Here is a 20724-nt window from a genome sequence, read left to right as displayed (position 1 = left end):
GTGGTTTCTGTTCTTTTGGCAGGCAGCACCAGAAGGGCTTTATCCAGTGCTGCCTGGAAGCTCTACTGGTGCAAGGATTTTTCCTCCCCACCCTTCCTGCTCCTGCTTTTGCTCCTCTTGTGTCCCCTGCTCCTCCCTTGGCTCTGGCCTAGGCACATGCATCCCAAATCCACAGTTTCATAGTTTATCTCTTTATTGTGACACAATTTTTCGGTGTGTTTTGGCAGTTGCCCTTGTAGTAGGAAGCCTGCAGGGCAGAGCAGAGGGATGCTGCTGTCCCTGCCTGCTGCAGGCTGGCCTTGGTGCCCTCAGGGACGGTGACAGCAGGGACAGGCTTTCCCAACTCACTCCTCAGTAGCTTTCTAGGCACTGATGGTTTGTCTTGTGTTAAACCCTCTCGGTGGAGAGGGAACGGTGATGACTAAGTCATAAAAATCCTTCCTCATTAAGCAGGCTGCTCTACAGGGACTGGCTCCACAGCCAGGCCAAGTGGGGTGGCTTCAAGTGGAATGTCTGGGTTGAGGGGGCTGCTGCCCCTGAACTTGGAAGGAAAATAGGGCCTGGCAGCACTCAGGATGACCTGAGGCGACAGGACCAGCAGCAGGCCTTCCTGTAGTACCAATGTGAGCATAGCTTCACCTTCAGCACCAGCACACAGTTGGCCGTCGCTTTGTCTTCACAGGCATCTTCTGGGGAGCAGAAGCACACACAGAAGAGATTACAAAGGAGATGTGCTTCCCCAGCATGGACATCACAGACAAAGCCAAGGGCTCCTCCACCTCCCTGCCCTCCCAGACGTACCTGGCGCCTCTGTGGGGCATGGCAGGAGTTGACAGGTCTGCCTGGCCTCTGGTTTGGCAGAGGGGTCACAGCCCTGAGCCAGTGCTTCCCCCTGGTAGCACTTCACCTCCCGCAGTCGCACACCAGCACCACACGTCTTGCTGCACTGTCAGGGTCAAGAAACAGCAGAGAGAGCATGAGAGGCATTTTCTGTTTTTCTATAGCTCCCAAGTTCTTTGCTCTACTGAGGTCTCCCAGTCCCTGCTTTGGAACCCTGTTCTTGAGGAAGTTTGGGTCAAGTGCCACACTGATCTCAAACTTACTCTCCCTTTTTTTTTTTTTTTTTTTTTTTTTTTTTTTTTTTTTTTTCTGGAGGAAAGCATCCCTGAGTTGGGGTTGGGGCAGAACAAGGGAGAGTCTGCTTTTCATCTCTTAGCTGCAGCTCAGAAATATTTTTGTTTGGAGCGTTGATGCTGTGACAGAAAATGGAGAAAATGACTGCTATAAGCCAGACACAGCTCCCCAGTCTTCCCATACTATTAAGGGAAAGAGGGAAAGACAGTGGAGCAGACACGGCTGTATCCTGCATGCCTGGAGTGTGGTGCATGCTCTTCTTGAGGCAATAACCCCCATGCTTCAAGATTTTCTCCAGCCAGCGTGTGCCAATTTCTCATCCTGCTGCCTGTTCTGCAGAAGAGCAGAACTTGGGGTCTCATCAAGACTTGACAGATCCTTGGCAGAGCAGAACTTGGGGTCCCATCCAGACTTGGCAAATCCTTGGCAGCGCAGGCTGCCAGAGAGCCTCGGCACAGATCCTGCTCCCCCAACCATGGCTATGAGGTCTCCCCTGCCCCTTCCTCACCACCCCCAGCCCTACCTGGGACCAGGAGGTGGTGAACCACGTTGAACACGGCCTCCTGAAGCAGACAGCTTGTTCCTCAGGTTTCGGAGAGGTTTCACAGCGTTTCTCAGGGTACTCCCTGTACAGCCCATTCTCCAGGCCCACGCACAGCACTAGCCGGGTCTTCATCCCTTGCCCACAGCTGGTGTCACACTGCGAGGGAACAGAGCAGCCTGGTAACAAATGATGCTCCAGCTTCAGGCAAGAGGGCATTCTGCTCAGAAGGAATGCTTAATGCCTGTGCTAACACCAGTCTAACAGAGGGAAGTGTTGCCCAGGCCACAGGAGCAGGGAGTGTCTCCAGATTTCCCAGGGAGCAGGGACAGATGCTGGTAATTAGTGTTCAGCTGAGTTCACCTTGGCTGGCCTCTAGAGCAGCTACCACAGGGCGCCTGGAGCAGCCAAGCAAAGACTGCAAGAGGCTGCTTCTGTCTTATTTTATGTGTATCTCTGCTCTGAAAAATCCACATAGCATGCGCATGTAGCAACCTACATCTTGGAGTACTGCCAAGCTTTGTGTGGGCCCAAGGGGACCCAAGTGGTGCAATGCAGGTGATGTGCACAGACAAGCACTGCTGAACCCAGAGCTATGCAGGCTGAGCTGGGAGGACTCTCTCCCTCAGGACACCACCAGGAAAAGCAGCAGGAGGCAAGATCTGCTCCCTGATGCCCATGCAGGCAGTTGCCAGTTTGAGATTTCATGGCTTTGAGTCCTTTTTCACCACAGCAGGACCAGCACAACTGGCTTACATCCGCCCTTAGTCATCCTAAGAACTCAGTGCTTGTCAGTGGAGAGAACACAGCAAAGAAGCTGGCACGGGCAAAGGTGGGGAGCTCAGCTGGTCTTTCAGAGCTCTGATGAGTTTCACAGCTGAAAATGGCACTTCAGGACTGTGTGTGACCCACACAGAGGGTCAGAGCAGGGGAGGTCTACAAAACTGCCAGGTTTAACCAGCCTGTGCTTGTTACTGGTGCTGGAGGAGGCTCAGCTGAATGCAGTCAGCAGCTATAAAGGGAGCAAAGTGAGAAGAGAAGCTTAGCTATGATTGGAGGGAAGAGAGCTTGGCTGCTTCCCTTATTTCCTAGAAACCTTCTTCTTTAGTGCTATATGGATCCCTGTTTTGCTCAAGACTTCAGAGAAAAAGCCCAAGCCTCACAACTGACTTGATGTGTTTCTTTGGATACTCTGGGATTTGGATCAGCATGTATGGGGAAGCATGAAGTCTTTTGGCCTTGAGCAACAGAAAGAGAGTAAAAAGATGTGCAGAGACTGAGTGTTGGGTGGAACAGAGCACCTGGACCATGTTCACTGGCCTGTAATCCCTGAAGCAAGTACACTATTATGGTCTGGATGTGACTTTCAGCACAAGGATCTGGGCTGTGGTTCAGATTTACCTCCAGCTGTTACTTATCAGAGACGGAGCCGGTTTTGTTCAGACTTTCTCTTTACTGGTGGGAACTCACATCCTCTGTGGAGGTGAGTGAACAAGGCTCTGCTGAGGAGCCAGGTGGGAGAGCAGTTTCCTCAAGGTATTGCTGCCCTCCCGTGGAGCTCCTTGAGAAGGCAGCAAATGCCACAAACTGGTTTTTATGGGGTACAGCAGGGATAAACTGGGATATTCACTACTCCTTTCCTCTTTCTCAAAGGAGCTGGGACAAGGATACAGATCCATGTCTGGAGGTCATGCTGTACAACTGTGCTCTGCCAAGGGAACCAAGCTCCCACCACATCCTGTGGGATATGGGGTGGAAAGGAGGTCTGAGGACACAGGGCTGGGCTTGGCTTTACCTGCTCCCACTCCTGCTCCACCCAGTGCGCAGGGCAGTTCTTGTCTCCACACGGGTGGACAGCCAGGGGCTTGGTGGCCGGGTCACACTGCGAGCTGGAGATCACCTTGCCCTCCAGGTTACGACACGCGACGAAGCGGCTCATGCGCCCCTCACCACATGAACCTGAGCACTTGGAGAGCAAAAGGCATTTAGACACATCAGAAAGCAGGGAACTGGAGAGATCAGGGTTGGTGGTGCCAGCAGAGTTGAGTCCAGAGTCCAGCCCTGACACTGGGACTGTTGCACTGGATCCCAAGGGGCTTTAGAGATTCATTTAGTTATGGGCTTCCATTCTCCAGGTGCCATGAGCTTCCCAGATTATTGACTACAGCTCAGCTCACAGTTAACCAAAATATACAGCAAGGAGAGGCAAAAACAGAGGTTATTTTAGTTTCTGTAGGCTGGCCTCTGCCAGAAGAGAGCCGACAGAGATCTGCAGCATATCTGCCCAGCTGCTCCCACCCTCCAGGCCAGCGCTGGGTGCGTGGGGCGCAGCAGACCCGGACTCACGGGGCCCCAGTCGGAGGTGGTCCAGCGGCGGTCGCAGGGCGGGCCCATGCACTCCTTCTCGCCACTGGGCTTGCGGGACTTATCGCACAGGGCAGCTTCCACGGAGCAGCGCACCTCGCGCTTCATCGTCCCCGGCGTGCCGCACCGAGCCGAGCACTGCAAGGGCCACACCGAGTCAGCCCCGGCGCTCAGAGCACAGAACAAGGGTGGGGAAGCGGCTGTGCCACCTCCTGTTTGCCTCCTGGTGCTCTAGGAGAGAAGAGCCCCAGCAGGGACAGAAAAATGTGTGTCTGCCCCTATCTTTGCTGCTCATTTGTCTTGGGACCTAGAGCTCCAACACATCAATGGGTTGATGCCTAACCTGCTGTTCCAGGTCACTGGGCCACAACCAGAGCAGTCAGTCAAAGGGACTGCAATGGGCTTTCAGTTTTTTTATATCTCCGTGGTACTGTTTCCCAATTGCCCCTCAATTTGGATCCTCCAGAAAAGGAAACTTCTTGCTGGCAGGGCTTTCACTTGGTCACTGTCCTGCTTTAGAAGTGACCTTAGAAAAAATGTTTTGCATTGGGCTTTGTCTACTGAGCAGTGCCAGAACAGGGCAGGTGCAGATAAAGGCACTCCTTGTTTCCCCAGGGTGCAGTCGGCCAGGGGCCTCCTCAGCACCCAACACCTGCCAGCCACCTTCCTCAAGGCCCCACCCCAGCCCTGGCTGCTCAGCTCTGGGAGCAAAGCCTACCTCGGACCACTCAGAGAGCTCCCACTGGGGCCCACAGGCCTTGTTCTTGCAGGCTTTCCTCTCCATGGGCCTGGCCAGCCCTGCTGCCTCACAGAGGTCATCGTAGACAGAGCTGTCGAAGCCCGGTGCCAGCATCTTCCAGCAGCGCACGGTGCGGTACTGGAAGCCCTCGCCGCAGGTCCGGGAGCACTCGCTCCACCGGCTGGTCTCCCACCTCCATGAGCAGAGAAAGCACAAAGGAACACCCAGGTAAGGGGGACCAGGGGCATGTAGGGGCATGGCAGGGCTGTACCTGCACACCCTCACCTAGCAGCTGCTGCTGTGGTTCTGCTCATCACATCTGAGTAAATGTGGTGCTGGCTTTTGAACCAGCTTTGCCCTTAGCAGGCAGTTCAGGTCCCAAATTCTTCCCCTCTTTTTGCTTGCAAGGGGATATGAGGTCTTCTTAGCTTAAGCATACCTTTCAGCCCAAAAACAGCTGTATGCCTTGAGCAGTAAATTATCCTTAGATATCTCCCTGTGGACAGTTGATATCACTTCCACTCACCTAGGCTGGCAGTCTCTCCCTGTGCAAAATTCGTGAGTAGGTTCTGGTCGGGTCAGGGCATCACAGTAGGATTCATCCACCTCCACTCCATCGTAGCGCACACACATGGCATAGGAGGTGCTGATACCTGCTGGGCCAGCAACACCCTCAGCCGTGCTCCATCAGAGCCAAGAGCCTCCTCCCACCAGCATTAAATAGCTGGAGTGCTCACTGCATCTGAAACTCTCCCTGTCATATAAAGAAATACCAGGATTCTCTCCCTCAACAGCCTAAAAGGACCTCACATGATCAGTCACCTTAAGCCAAACCTACCTGAAGTGCAGGTGGAGCTGCAGGGGGCATAAGCTGAGACTTTCCACCGATACATGTCAGCCAAGCTGATGTCGTCATGGCCCACAGGGCTCACATCAAACTCATTGCTGTGGAAAAAGGAGGTGGTGTGAGCTAAAAATGAAAAAAATTGCTGCAAACATGAAATGTAGGGAAATTCCTCCTTGCTGTCTTTGAAGATGGAAAGAAAGCCAGTGTTTCTGCTTTCCATTTTCCCTCACCTTGGGCAAGTCAGACCACTGATGAACAGAGAGTGCAAAGCCTTGATCCACCTCCCAGATTCAACTAGCTAGGCGGAAGCATCGTTCATAGTGAGTCTTGTGTATATATCGTGGTTTGCCAGCCACGGGGGTGCCCTCAGCCTCAGCTTCTACCTCGCCTCGAGGCATGATTTGAGTTGGAAAGGGAAGCTCAAGCAAGGTCCCCTCATATCATATAATGTGGTGGGGAGACTTCATATGTGGCTCGCCAGAAATATTTAAAAGTTGGTCCTCAGTCTCCTGCCAGATGTTTACAGAAGCTTCAGAAGCTTATGTGCCCAGAGGAATGGGACAGGAGGGCTGTGACATGATGGTATATGTGTATAAGTGACATGCTATGGATTCCTGGCCTTGTTTACAGGCCACACCAGGTCCTTCAGCACCCATTTAAATGGACCCTCACATATGTTCCAGGAGCTCCGTGTCAGGCCGGTTGTAACAACCAGTCCAGGATGCACCTACAGCAGCTTCCATGGATAGACACTGGTGAATGGGGACATCAAGGACAGCAGGGGACTGGCTTGGCCCTCCCTCCCCAGCCAACCATGCTCTGTTTTGCCCAGGAAATCAGGGCCCACCTTTCAGTGCCAGGGGCTTGCAGAGGCTCTGCCTGGCTGATGTCGGCGGTCGGGCTGGCCCTGAGCAGAGGGCTCTCCACAGATGCCATCATGCTGTTGTTAGCTGTTTCCCCCTGACTCCCAGCAAACACCTCCACCTTCAAGTCCTCCAGCGAGTTCTTGCGAGCCAGGGCTCTGTGGAGGCCTTGTGGCCAGCGGGGCCAGAGCCCGGCCGTGGAGTTCCTGGGGGCCAGCCTGGCTGCCAGGGGCTGCAGCTCCCTGCAAAAGGCAGTGTTGTGAGGGCCTCGGTGACAGAGGCGCCTGAAGAGACGGAGCCTGGAGGATGTCACATGGCTGTTCTCCGACAGCTCGGGTCTCCTCATGCTGTAGGGCACAGCTGTGCTGATGGAGATTTGGTTGAACCTGAGAGCTGGAATTAAAATACGTGTTTTAACTATATGGGATGGCTTGTACTTCAGCGTGTGGCATTTAACAAGGCAAAAAACATTCAGTGTTCAGCTTAAAAATCAAAAGTTTCTACCAGGGAGCATCAGCAGGTTTTAGTTACCCTGGCCAACCCCTCACTCTGTCTGCCCACTGCTCTGGAGCCCCATTTAAGTTCCAGTCTGGACCTTCAGTCCTAGGCTGCGCAATGTTGCACGTGTTCTTTGTTCCTGAACTGTTGTATGTCTCTCCCAGATCGATCTCGGATTTGACTTGTCCCCTGATGATCACTGGATCTTTGCTAGGACCTGTTGCTGTCACTGCCCTGTCTAACACATGTTACAGGATCACAGAACCACAGAATGAACCAGGCTGGGAAAGACCTTTGAGATCATCAAGTCCAACCTATGACCTAACATCTCCTCACTGTGGCCTCCCTCTCGCAGCCTCCCCTTCCCTCACAGAGCTACTGGCTCTTGCTGCTCCCTTGACAGTCTCCACCCCACTATTTACCATCCTTCCCTCTTGTTCACCCTGATGCTAAAGCCACTGCAGAATGTCTGCTTCCAGTCAATAAAATGGGGGAAGGAAGAACAAAGCAACCAACCCAACTCTGTTTCTTCACCAACTGCTGCTGCTTCCTCTTCCTCTCCTGCTGTGTTTGCATGGTAGACCTGTCTGATCTGAAAGTCGTACTTCTTCTCTTCATTTTGTTCCCAGTCCCGGGTCTGACTGGTAGAGTTGGTCTGGAAGAAGTGCGGGGGACCAAAGTCTAAATCTTCTTGCCCTTCCCTTAGAGGAAGCTGTTCATTGGTGTCATCTGGTGACAGGGAGAGCCACGTGGCATTGAAGTCTGTCTGAGCAGCTCTGGAGTTGGCTGGAATGGGCTGGCTCTGGCTGGTCACTGGTATGTGGTGATAGAGAGGCCTGGCAAGAGCAGGGGCTGCAGTTCGGAGAGGCGGTGTCCGTGGGACAGTGTAGTCGTAAGTTATGTGAGGCATTTTCCCATTAAAGTTATAGTACTGGAGGAAACGGGGAAAGAAAACAAAAGTGCTTTTATTTTAAGGGTATGAATTTTCCAAAAGCCTTTTCTAGCCACATCTGTTTGGTGATGGGCATTAAGAGAAGACAGCATCCTCATAAATCCAAAAGGAAAGCCCCCAGCCACCTGTCTGGCTTCCTCAACCCACCTACACTCAGGTTTGGCTTGGGAACCAGGTTATAGTCCTGTTATCTGAGGGATGCAGGCAAGACAGGAAAGCCTAAAGCTGGTTCCTCACATACCATGGCATTCAGAGACTGGTTAGTGGGCCCATGAGCTATGATATACTCCAGCCCATCCGAGTTCAGGCTCGAGGGCCGCCGGTACTTGAAGACGGTGCCAGCCACCCTGAAGTTCTGAGGGTTGTCAATGGCAGAGTTGCCGTTGAAGAAGAAATGCCCGGATTCATCTGCAAGTGCTTCAAAGAGAGAGAAAACAGACAAATAGGACATTCTGCAGACCTCTGGCACTGAGAAGAGCAAAGAGCCCACAAATGAGGAAAGCCCAGCAGAAATAGAACCCCAGGCCCAGGCCCTGCCCATAGAAAACAGGTTCCAAATGTCTCTCCTGGCACTGGAGATGTGGTAGCCTTGGTTTTTGGAGAGATGAAGCACCCACGTAGCTACCCTGGAGGAAATGCTCTCAGTAGCTCTCTCACAGCATAGGTGGGCGTGCACAGAGCCTCCTCCCACTTCCCAGGCAGCTGAACTGGGGTCTCTACAGCCATCGAGCTCCTCTGCTCACCCAGGATGTTTTCTGTTTTCCTGCGCTCAATGATGAGGATGTCTGTGGCACCAGCAGGGATGTTGGTGATGAACACGTAACCTGAGGAACAGAACAGAGCATGAGGAGACCCCAAGGGCAGAATAAAAATGTCTGGGTGGGAAAAGCAGCTCATGGGACAAGTGTGTTTGCAGGGAGACAGCACTGCCCTTCAGGAGCAGGTTGCCAAGGACCTAAATGCACATTGCACCAGTCTGTGAGCTCTCATCCCAGATCTCCTCTGAAATCCCATTAACAGATCACCATTACGGATGTCAATCTGAGCACTGCTGGGTTTGGAGTCGGGAGGGAACTGCACAATGAAACAGTCTGGCTTTGGGGGTGTGGATGAATGTGCTTTCGCACTCTTTCTGGCGAGAGCACAGAAAAAAAGCTTGGTAGTGATCAGGGCTGATGCTGAACAGAGGGTGGAAAAAGACCATAGGTCCCCTCAGCTCCTGACTCCATGGAATTTGTCTCAGGAGTACGATAAAAATTGACCTTTAAAGGGAGAGGAAATAAGAGGCTTTAAAAGTTGCATGGTTTGGCAGTTTTGTCTTTCCCACTGGAAACGGAGATCCTGTCTGTTCTGTAAGATATTATGAGAGCTGGAATGGGAGGCCAGAACTGTACCCACACTGCTACAGGGGGTAAGACCATTACCCCTGCCCTGGAAAGGGGCCTGAGTGCTTTTCTAGGCTGCTGTTTCTAGGGAGTGAGGTAAACTAGTGAAACGACAACAGTGTGAAATATTGTTCCAAAACATCCTCAAACCACAGTTCATTAATTACTAATGAGCATACCATAGTCCATTCCTACTGGGGCTGGAGGACTGGGCCACCAGGCTGCAGGGAACCTCAGCCTGGTTTCAGAGGGGACTGTCCCTCAACTGTGCCAGCCACGGGACTGGGGAAAGCAGGAGATTAAATGCAGGTTGAAAAAATGCTGTGACCCTCATCATAGCTTAAGTTTCAAATGAACACGTAGCACAAATAAAAGAAGATTCATTGATCTCTTCATATCATCTGAGGTGGGCAAGATGCCAAAATCAATAGGAACAAATAGATCCCCAGCTGCTTCCTATTTTGGACAGGTGAAGGGAAACCTTACCAGCCTAATATAGAGCAGATCAAACCAATCTCCTCTGATGATTAAGTGAGAAGGACAAAACACAGGCGTTTAAGCAGGGGTGGTGGCACTCCTCAACTCTTTCCACCAAGCAGCTGGGAAAGCGCCTACCCACGTTCAAGCCAGTTCCCCTCCGTGCCAGCTGGTGGTAAGAAGTAGCAGGTGAAGTCTCCAGACTGGTAGCAGGGAGTACCTATCTGTGAGATTGCCTTTCGGAAGGTGCCCGAGACACGGTGGCAAGTGCTGCCGTCCCCTCCACACACCCTGCATCTGTCCATGGTCCGGGGCGAGTACAGGCTCCCATCGCACCCAACTGGCTGCAAAGCACAAAACAAGACAGGGTTTCCTGGGGCCAGCTTATCTCCACAGGGTCTTTCCCTGTGTGCTCTTCTAGGGAGGTCCTGGGTGGGTAGTAATGAATTCATCCAATGCAAGGCCTCTGTTTCAATTCCTTGCTGGGACCCCTTGGCTTTGCGATGACCAGGAGGTCCAGCCATGCAATTAAAATCCCAGTTTCTCTACTGCTTCCTCCAGGGCCTCACCTCACACTTCCCATCGATGCAGACCCCTTGATAGGTCCTGTCCTTGCAGGAGGTGCCATCCTGTGCTTGGGCCATCAGCTGCCTCTCTCCACTCTGGGTGGTGCACTGGAGGTCACACGGCTTGTTGGAGATGCTGGTGTAGTCATCTGCAGGGACAGAGCACAGGGTCACCAGGCAGCTCAAGGTGCCCAGAGATGGGCAGGGAGGAAGGGGACCTTCCCCTTGTCCCTGCTGATGGTTTGATGTCACCTTGGATGTTCCTGCTACTCGCGATGACACCCCAGGGCCACGGACTTTACAACAGCGAAGGGGTCACGGTGTGAGGCTGCACTGGGGACCATGCCCAGCAGAAATACTTCCTGCTGGCAAACCCTCTTCGTTGCCATGCCCTTGTAGTGCCATCACTGTGCCCAACATGGGAATGTACATCAGCAGATGCCAGGCCACACATAAATGCACAAGAGCAAAAAAAGGGCTGTAAGAGGGGCACAGACTGTGTGGGCTTGTGGCCCGCTCTGCCCTGTTCACCTGAGCAGCTGCAGGTGCAGATGTCCGTGTCCCCTTGGCAGCTAATGGAAAAACAGGTGAGTCCAGAAACAGGGTAATATCTTAGGTGAACTCAGTCTGGGCCTCAAGGGACAACTGGACACCCATGTGAAGTCAATGTGTAGGAAATGGATCAGCATCCTGTTCAGAGCAACACAGAGCAGCCAGGAGCATCCATCCCTTGTCCCCTAGGACTTTACTTTTCTGTGCCCAAGAAGATCCTGTGGGTGTTTTTCTGTGTGAAGTTGTGAAAACCCACCTGGATAGAGGGGCATCCAGTGGTAATAGCGCTTCCCAAAGGCTTTGGCATTGAAACTGGAGCACTGCTGCTGTTTGAAGCTTGCTGTGTTGGCTGGGCAGGGCTATGGAGGGAATAAATGCAATCAAAAATCTCCTTATCTCACAGCCATTCTTGTGACAGCTGCTTGTCCCTGCTCCATCCTTGCAGGATGAAAATGCCCTGTCCACCCTGGAAGGAATTGGTGATGGACTTGGAGGTCCCCTAAGAGAGGCAGAAAGGCCAGGCCTTCATTGCCCAGGGCCTCTCAAACAGCTGCGTTTAACAGCCCTGCAAAAATTCCTTCCAGCAATGGGAAAAACAGTAAGGGGAAAAGCTGGAAAAAGTTCACCCCTCCCCTCACCCCACAGCAAATATGCTTTTACATCCTTTTGTCCCATCTCCCAGTCCCAAAGAATAGAGCCCATCTCCCACATCCTGGGCACACCATCCACCCCAGGAGAGGATCATATCCTTGTCTCCATCCTCTGAGGGACCAGTCCCACCCCCAGTGCTGGTGATTTTGCAGCTCCAAGTAGGACCCACTGAGTCCCACACCCCCCAGTAAGGACCAGGCAGAATTGGAAGTGGTTCTCACCTGCTGCTGGCACAGTTGGTAGTGCTTGGCTTGACCAACACACATGGTGCTATTTGTTCCCTGAGGCATCTGGAGCCTGAAAAGCAGAAGTTTCCAGACGTGAGCTGGAGGTCTGTGAAGTACCCAGGTACTGAGGATGACACAGGAGTCAGGCCTGACTTAAGTGAGAGAAACAAGGCAGGTGTTTCATCAGAGCAGAGCTTTCTGGGTCTAGACTGGCCAACATCTCCTCTGAAACACATCTTCAGTGCTTTTAGGTGGGCTGTGATTTTAGGCTGTTCTTGTTTTGGGGTAGGCTGAGCAGACAGGGAGCAATTGCAGTATTGGCACCCCTGTGTCCCTTCACCTCTGAGCTCCGAAAGGGCAGAGAGGTAGTGCCTGTCAGGGGGACTGGCCACCCCAACAGATTATCAGAGAAGGCTTGGTACAGGTGATGAGCTAAAACCATAGTAATTTCTCAACACTTGAATCTTTCACTCTGGCCAACATGAGCTATTCGGGAGATCCTGGGCTGATGCAAAGACAGAAAAAAATCTTGAAAGCTATGAAGATGTATGGAGAGTGGCTGAGACCACAGGTAAAGGCAACACAGTGATGATCTGCAAAATAATTTAGGCAATGTGTAAAGATCTGCAGCAGACAATGTGTCAACAGCACTGGGAACTGAGGATAAAAAGAACATAAAAAAAGAACTGAGGATAAAAAGAACATAAGCATATTCAGGATGGCCTGGCTGGAGGTACTGCAGCTGTGTCTCCAGAGCAATGATTTACATGACACAGGCAGAGCCTAAATTTGCAGTAAGACTTCTAAAGTACCGTGCCTTTCAGAAGCAGAGGCTTCCTGCAGACTCAGGCAAAAATTGCTTTGTGGCCATACCTGGCTCTCACTTAAGCTGTTCACCTTAAAGTGCAGAAACTTTTGGGCTGGGATTTCTCTTTTTTCAATTCAGATTTGATCCCTGGACTAAAACACCACAGCAAACCCTTCCCTCCCCAGCTGTGGAGTAAGGGCAGAGCTGGCGTCAAATGGAGAGAAAAATCCCTCTACTGGAAGCAGGCAAAGGGCAGAAGGGCTGCCCTGGCTGTAGGGGTGCAGGACAGCCCCAGGCTCCCTCGCCGTGCTGTTCTCCACTGCTTTCCAAGGGTGCTGGAGCAGAGGAGCAGCAGCAGCAGACACCCACGGGGGGCACAGCCAGAGGGAAGGTCTGACAGCACATCTGGACCTTCACCATGCTGTCAACCAGCTCAGCAAAAAGAAGCTTTCTGCTGCAGGAAGGAGGGCAGGTCGGGGGCCCTGGTCAGAGCTTGCTCTGCTCAGGAGTGCATTCATGCAGAAGGGGAAGCTGTGCTGCAGGATGCCTGCTCTCATTAACATCCCACCAGCCTGGAGCAGCAGGTTACAGAGCTGCTGGAGGAGGAGGAGGAGGGGGAATTGGTGGCAAGGTAGCCCAGAGAGTAGAGCAGAATTTCAGGCAGCTGCAGTTCCCCTGCTCTCCCCACTCCCACAGACCCAATCCGACTGATCCCAGGACTGTAACAGCTGTAGGGGACAAATGCAGATGCTGTCAGGTGACAGCCAGATAAATGACAAAGGGGAAAAAACTTGCCAGCTCTGCAGGGAATAAAGAGGGGAAATTGCTGAGATGTGGCTGAGCTGGCTGCTGCCAGGAGTAAATCAAGTCCCCATAAGGTGCCTGGCAGTATGTGCCCACATCCTGAGCACAGGAACTGGCCACAAATCAGGGCTGGGCTAGTCAGAGCAGCCAATGGCAGTGAAGGTTTGTGAGGGAAAGGAGAAGAGGAGCAGAGCCAGCTCATAACCCTGTCATCTTCAGGACCTCAAGAGAGGACCAACCCCTTGCTCTCCATAGGATAAGTCACTGAGTGGATGACATGTTCAGGGAATCTGTCACCTGCCAACTGCAGCGTGCTTCTCCTATCACCATTCCCCACCACTGCCCACAGACAACAAGGCCTTCCTTCCCCGGAGGCCATAGATGAGGGAACGGCTGACCCTGCAAAACCAGGAGGTTCAGCCCCAAAACACACGTGTGGGGCACCCCATTGCCCTGACCACAGGCTCAGGCTGGGCCACAGCTCACCTCTGTCTCAAGCAGTGCCTCTCCCGGGACATGACACCCCCTCCGCAGGACCGGGAGCAGGTGGACCAGGAGCTCCACTCTCCCCACCACTTGGTGACTTCTTCATCCCAGGTGCCAGCTCCATCTGCTGCCTCACTACTGTCCTGACAGAAACAGAGCATTGTTAGCTGGAGAACCTGGCTCCTCGCCACCAAAGGCAGCTGTCCTGTCACCTGGATGCCTCCTAAAGACCCAGCAGTGGGACAAACGTGCCAGGGTCTGAGTCCTGTAGGGCCACACCAGGATCTCAAAATTAAAACTTCCCTCCAAGACTGAGTTCTGCATGGGAAGCAGGATGCCTCGGGTTCTCATGGGATGGAGAAGGGCTGTAGGGCTGGACATGTGTGGCAGTAACAGCAGCTGCAGCCTGGCCCCACAGCATCGCTCCCAGCCTGGCTCAGGAGAGAAGAGGAAGAGCTGCAGTTCTTGGCCTTGCAGAGAAGCTTGGAGTACACAGGTGTCAATCCTCAGAGCTGCATTTCCATGAATAACCTTCCCTTTGTGACTAAAGCAGTTCAGATCCAGGTTCCTCACCCCCCAATAATTTTCAAGAGAGCTTCTGAACCAGAGCCTCTCCTCACAAACCCATGTTCAGAGGAGGAATGCTCCCTCTCCCAGCACACCTTGCTGGGTCTCAGCCTTTAAATTTGGCAAACCTGAGCTCCTCTGGCCCCAGCAGGGTCCTTGTAGTAGGCTGCTGTTGGCTGTACCTCCACAATTCCCAGCAGGTAAGCAATTCCATGGTTTAGTTGGGTTTTCTTTCCTGGCAGTATTTTCCTGTTTAGTGTCTGATGGTCTAAAAGCTCCCAGGGACTTTGGCAAACTTGCCTGTGCAAGAGCTAATCTGCTGTTTAGTGAAACACAGCTGTGAGTAGCGTTGAATGCAGCCCTGAGTTTAACACAGGACAGTGACTGGAAGGGATTTATCCAGCTAAAATGCCAAGTGTTTAAATATTAATGGACAAAAAGGAATACTCTGTGTGTGTCTGTGAAGTGTGCTTTCTTAAAGCAAGGGCTCAGGGAAGTTGTGTCAGTGCTACTGTTAGCAAAACATGCTGGTTTTAGTTGGTCTTGTTGTAAACAACCCTCTGCAAAGCAGAACTGATGGATGGGAGAGAAAACTCTGCAGGGTTTGCTCATCACTAAATGTGCTCTGCTCACTACTTGGGCTGTCTCTTGGCTTTATGCTCTTTCACGGTGTAATAAAGCCATAGTGCTCTTCATTTTGTCATGTGATTCCTGCCTGAGAACTTGTGCTTCCTCAGTGCCTGCCAACAGAACAGCCTCTGGGCAGAGGGAATGCAGCTGGTTTATGCAAATGGTTTTAAGTTGTACCTTAAATGGTTGAAATGTGCATAGTGCCTCTTTCTGATGACCAACTCTGCTGCAAAAAAAAAAAAAAAAAGCACCATGTTACCTGATGCTTTGCTGTCCAGTGATTGCAATAGTTCATTTCAAAAACAAGACAACAAAACTCTTTGTTGTACTTCAGTGCTCTGTCTGGAGCTGACAGGGACCAAATGCTGTGGCCAGCAGCTGAGCTGCTCATTAGGAGATCGAAATTAAAATAGACATGTTTTCAAAAATATATTTTTCTGTTCTTCCAGACTATCATCTTAAGCAATTTCCTATGAGAACTTTGTATTCCTATGAGAACTTTGTATTCCTATGAGAACTGTGTATTATCAGACTGTAAATGGAAATTCTGACTATGCAGCTTCCACATTTACAAAGGAAATAAACCAAAAGTCTCTCATTGTAAGGGATTTTCAGCTAAAATCTTTCAATGACCACTCCTATGTTTCTTTGTGACACATATTTCAAGGCTGGGGTGCAAGAGCTCTTCACAGCTGTCAGGAAGGAGAATTCCAATGATTTATCTGGTGTCTGAGTCGAGAGCTCAGCACAAAATTGATTCTCCCATAGAATGGGAGGAAAAACCAAAGCTGGTGTCTTACCCCTTCCATGAGGCACATGGACCAAAGGCTGCAATATTTGCACAGCTTCTCCCCAAATGGCAATAAAAACATGTGTAGCTGTAACCTACAAGGTAGTCCTGCCCTGAGGATCTTGTGATCCCAACAGTTTAGAAGGGGCAGAAGGAGAACAGGTGAAGTGAAATAGTCTGCTCTGTTTTTCTACCCCAGATACAAAGCAGGGTTTGTGTATTCGGGATGGTGAGAAGCTGCAGGCTCCTTTTCAGGCTTCCTGCTCTTGGGGTGTTCTGCCTGGGTGCAAAGAGATCAGGGATGTGGGGGCACAGCCGAGGTTTGGGGGAGATCAGCATCCCTGCCTTTGTGAGGTTCTTTCTGTGAGAAATAGGATAGGACACATCTCTGCACTGCACCTCACTGACAGGATGAAGATTTATTGAAAGATGCTAGTCAGGGAGATTTGTTCTTTTATCAGAATGTGTTCCCCCATATCCATAATCCCTGCTCCTGCTTCCTCTCTGTGCTGGAGGAATCAATCACTTTTTAAGCAGATTGATTTGGCTCTCAGGTTTCCCATGACCAAGCTCCCTTGCCAGACCTTCCCTTGGAGCATTTATTTTCTTGTGTAAGCAAGGACAATGCTGAGCTGTCCCCTTGGCCATATCCCTTATGGCATGACTGCATCCAAGTCCTAGGCCTGGACTAGGAGTGGGAATTTCAGGTACTTAGAACTGGGGCAGCTGGTTCCAGTCTCTGAATTTATTTGCTGAATTTATTGTATTGGCAGAAATAAGTCTGCATTGACCACGACACACGAATTGTTCTTGTTTTTAATTGAAGATATATGCATTTTCCAAAAGTCTAGATAATAAATTAAGGACTGTGGGACAGACTCCAGATTAGATTAACTCCCAGCTTCAGTTTCCCAAGCCTCTCAACAAATCCCAAGAGTGAATTCTGGACAAATGAATCCCCCTACCCACCTACTCCTCACAGAGGAAGAAATAAAAGGGGCTGAATTTTGAACTCTTTTGCACTGTCCTGGTTATGGGAGATGCTGGAGCTGCTCTAATGTACACTCTGCTGCAGAATCATGGAAAAGGAGCAGGCTAGAAACATCAGAGCACAGGAGATGCACATGGCTCCAGTCTTTATAAGGCTGGTTCTGCTTGTTTGGCCAAGAGCTCTGCCTAAAGGAGATATGATTCCTTAGGTGGTGAGAATTTCCATCCCTAGAAAAGACACACCATATTCCAGCTCAGCCAGGTGCTCCCCACAAGAATTTCCCCCGAGGTGCTTGTGGTTTGGCACCTGGTGGTTAGAGAGCTGCAGCTTTTCCTCTCTGAGGCTAACCAAGGAATTCCTGTGCCTCCACACCTGTGCTGGAGGCCATGGGAGGGCTGCCCTCCCGTCCCCTCACTGGGAGAGCAGAGCAGTGAACCCCAACCTGCAGGGAACTTTTCCGGGATAAAATGCCTGTCTCCAGACTTGCCAGTATCAAAGGAACATCACTCTCCAAGCCAGTGCTACTGAAAGCTCTTTCTGCCCAAGCCAAGGCCCAGCAGCTGCTTCCCCTCTCCCCCCCTGCCAAACAAAGGCTGCCACAAGCAAAAAAGTGCTTCAGCCCTGCACAGAAGGGTGGGCCTGGCCTGACATCCTATCGGATTTCCAGGCAGCCTTTCTGAAGTTTAAAGGGATAAAATAAATTCTCCACTGCCTCTCTGTCATGCCTTGGATCAGCTCAGAGCTGCACTGGGTTTCCCAGAGACCTGGGAATAACTGCAATTACCGTGTCGGTGGCCCAGTCCCCTGTGTTGCTTATTGTTGTGCCTAATCTTGAGATTCATTAGAGCCCAGCTCCTGGAAAAAAAGCTGTCTGGGAAGAGAGACCACAAACATGCCTCCTTAATAGAGGAGCTGGGGGAAAGGCTCTCTCTGCAGCCTTGAGGGCTGGCCCACCACTGAAGGGCACAGTAGCTGTCGTAAAATGTTCTGCTCAAGCCTGTCTGAGCGCGTAGGACAACTCGAAACAGCAGCAGAAAATGAAATAAATTCTTCCCAGACCTTTTCTGAGGCCGTTAACTGTATGTCCTCTACCAAAAAATTTCCACCACACAGGGCTTCTCTCTACAGCAAACCACACCACTTACTGAAATACTAAGTAGCTTCAGATGTCTGAATGCCTGGAATGAATGGCAGATTATTATCTGGGAATGAATGACCCTGTTCAACGCCCCTGGTTTGGGTTCCCCATCTCATTCTCTGACTAAAGCTGTGGTGATACACTCCACCAGAGCCCTGAGAAAAAACAATAGCAGTTGCAATTGTGCCCCGATGTTTTACAAAAGAAGTGGGGTTTGTATAAAGCTATTTCTCATCCTGTCATTGTTTTACACTATTTATGTAGACTAAATAGTCTGTGTGAGAGATTCAATACTGGAAGCAGACACAAACCCAAATTTTCCCTAGAAAAGCTGAAACAAGGTATCTGAGGAGTTTTTCATAGGGGCAGGTATCCTGAGGTAAAACAAGCAATGCAGAATAATTTTTAAGGGATCAGGAAGAACAGTAATCTGTGGGAAAATGGAAAGGGATCCTTGTAAAGGATGTGGAATTGCAGCAGATAAGTAACAAAAATCTGGACATATAATGAGGTACAGGTGAAAAGCAAATTAGAAAACCAATGAACAGAAGTCAGTGGAGAAACTACCAAGTTCTGTTCCTAATCCTGCTGTGACAGAAAGTTCTCAGGCAAGTGCTGCATGTCATTACAAAACACTTGGTCCAAGTCAGGTCATTCCCTGCAAGCAGGATAACGCTTTTATCCTGGGGCAAGCTGCTAGAAAGGATGGAAAACTGTGAAGAAGGAGAAGGGAGTGAACATGTCTATCACCAGGTTTTGCGGAGGCATTGAATGCAGTTAGGAAGGAAGTTAGTTCGGAAGTTGCTTGTCCAAACTATGGATTGAGGTTTTCTGATGCTCTTTATAAAATGTTTTATATGGATAACGGGAGGGCGGGAGGAATTCCCCAATGAGCATTTTTTGTGCTGCTTTGCAGCAGAGATTGACAACGATCAGTACCAGCACCGCATCATCTGTGATCAGATTGCTCGGTGGGGAGCGAGGGAATCACAGGGCAGAGCTGGACACAGAGCTAGTGTGTGTTTATCCTGGGGAGCCCTCCTCCCACCTGGGGATGCCTTTGTCTGAGGTGTTGTGCTAACACAGCTGCTGGGGGCAGGGAGAATGGAGCAGCCAAGGTTTGTGCCCACGTGTTGATGGAGGAGTCCATCCTGGTCGGTCCTGAATGAAGGACTTCACATCTGTTTAGCTTGACCTGGCTTGCTCTGCCTGAAGCTTCTGACTTAGCCCTGCAGGTCAGGGTAAAGAGAACAGGCAGCAGATGTGCAGGGAGGTAAAAACTAAGTAGGAATGAGACACTTGAGCTTCAAAATTAAGACAAACCCCAGAACAGGAGACACTGTTGCTCCTCAAACCTGAGTTATCCCCAGTAAATCTGCAGTGTCTCGTCTTCTCTGTGTCTAAAATGGCTCATGTGGGGTTGCTTTATCCCAGCCATGAGTCTGGGGGTGGGAAACACAACCCAAAACCCTCTTCCTTTAGCAGAGCAGAATTCCTTAGGCAGCAAAGAAATCCGGCCGGGTTCCCCTCGAGGAAACGGGAGCACAATGCAGGCAGTGACCCGTGGAGGCAGGGGCACTGCCGGCGCCCCACGAAGTTGGGATTTCTGCCGGCCCTGCCACGGGAACGGGGGCGATTCACCCCGGCTGGGCCTCGGGAAGGAGACGGGATAGGCACAGGGGTCTCGGTGCTGGGGTGAAACAAGTGCCATGGGAGGAGGGCCAGGTTGAGGGGTCCTTTGTGGAGAAGAGATGAGGTGAGCGCGGGGCTCTGATGCCTGGACAGGCACCCCATGGTTAGTGGGGAAAGCAGCTGCTCAAAGTCATGCTCGGGGTGGCGCGGGGAGGGGACAGGGAAGGGGGAAATCTGTTTGTTTCCAGCCCTAAACTTGAGCCAACCTTCTGCTAGGGACAAACGTGGAGGGATGAACGTGGTGGGCAGCTTCGGGCGAAGCCCCAGCCAGGGAACGGCGCTGCTCCCTCTGGTGATGCTGGGACCCTCTCGGTGCATCCTCACACCCCCATCAGCCTTTTGTTAGTGCCAGGCACGGCAAGCGGGCAAAGCCTGGTCCTCGGGGTCAGCCTGGGGGAAAGGCGACGAAACCCCCTTGTCAAGCAGCGCGTGAATGCGGGAGGGAAGCGCGGGGATCCCGGAGCACGGGAACCTGAAACCTGCGGGGAAGGGCGAGGGGCCGCGGGTCGGACCCCGCTCCGTGCCTGCCCCGCCGCGGCTCCCCGAGGGGAGGGAGGACGGGAAGGAAGGCAGGAGGGAGGGAGGGACGGAGGGCGCGGGGGGAGGCTCGGCGGCCGCCGCTTACCTTATCGTCGAGGGGGGCGGCGGCGCGGAGGAGGAAGAGGAGGAGGAGGCGGCGGGGAGCGGCGGCCATGCCGCCCTGCTGCTGCCGCGGAGGAGGAGGCGGCTCGGCGGCCCACCAGCGGCGGCTGCGGGCGCGGCGGGGCCCGCGGAGCGCGGCCCGGCATGGCTGGGGGAGTTAATGACTTTACAACCTGCCGGGTGGCGGGCGGCGACCCGCGGCGCGGCCGCTCGGCGGGGGAGGGATGGGGATGGAGGGATGGGGATGGGGATGGGGATGGGGGCCGGACGCTCCTCGGGCCCCATCGCGCCCCGCCTCCCCTCGCACTGCCCTGCTGCCGCCGTGCCCGGGGCTCGGAGCTCTCTCGGCGCTCTGTGCGATTCTTTCCGAGCCTCCGCGG

At 52.2% G+C, this 20724-nt stretch overlaps 1 protein-coding gene across 2 annotated transcripts; it reads right to left on the bottom strand.

Annotated features, from left to right (window-relative positions):
• Nucleotides 1–194: 194 nt before the first annotated feature.
• On the bottom strand, nt 195–20399 carry LOC128792240 (ADAMTS-like protein 2). Of its 2 annotated transcripts, XM_053950491.1 has the most exons (18): nt 20328–20399; nt 13895–14037; nt 11791–11866; nt 11175–11277; nt 10370–10515; nt 10021–10144; nt 8682–8762; nt 8180–8355; nt 7503–7917; nt 6473–6881; nt 5617–5723; nt 5305–5431; nt 4758–4971; nt 4022–4177; nt 3471–3641; nt 1658–1834; nt 802–946; nt 195–689 (listed from the first exon to the last, which is right to left on the bottom strand). In XM_053950491.1, the coding sequence occupies exons 1-18, from the start codon at nt 20394–20396 to the stop codon at nt 571–573; spliced, it is 2958 nt and encodes a 985-aa protein (XP_053806466.1). In that variant the 5' UTR covers nt 20397–20399; the 3' UTR covers nt 195–570. The 2 variants fall into 2 exon arrangements, with proteins under 2 accessions (XP_053806466.1, XP_053806465.1); XM_053950490.1 differs by lacking the exons at nt 13895–14037; nt 20328–20399 and having other exon boundaries at nt 195–686; nt 11791–11862.
• Between the last annotated feature and the right edge of the window lie 325 nt (nt 20400–20724).

This window comes from Vidua chalybeata, chromosome 9 (genome assembly GCF_026979565.1).
Source record: "Vidua chalybeata isolate OUT-0048 chromosome 9, bVidCha1 merged haplotype, whole genome shotgun sequence".
NCBI classification, from domain to species: Eukaryota; Metazoa; Chordata; class Aves; order Passeriformes; family Viduidae; genus Vidua; species Vidua chalybeata.
The sequence above is the reverse complement of the archived record's forward strand: the minus strand, read 5'-3'. Positions and strand labels throughout refer to the sequence as shown.

Excerpts from the sequence above, each read along its gene's own strand:
- LOC128792240 (XM_053950491.1), bottom strand. The coding sequence starts at position 20,396 with ATGGCCGCCGCTCCCCGCCGCCTCCTCCTCCTCTTCCTCCTCCGCGCC. Across the intron at positions 7,918-8,179 it reads ACCAGTCTCTGAATGCCATG|TACTATAACTTTAATGGGAA; the intron begins GTATGTGAGGAA and ends CGTTTCCTCCAG. Across the intron at positions 3,642-4,021 it reads CCACCTCCGACTGGGGCCCC|TGCTCAGGTTCATGTGGTGA; the intron begins GTGAGTCCGGGT and ends TTGCTCTCCAAG.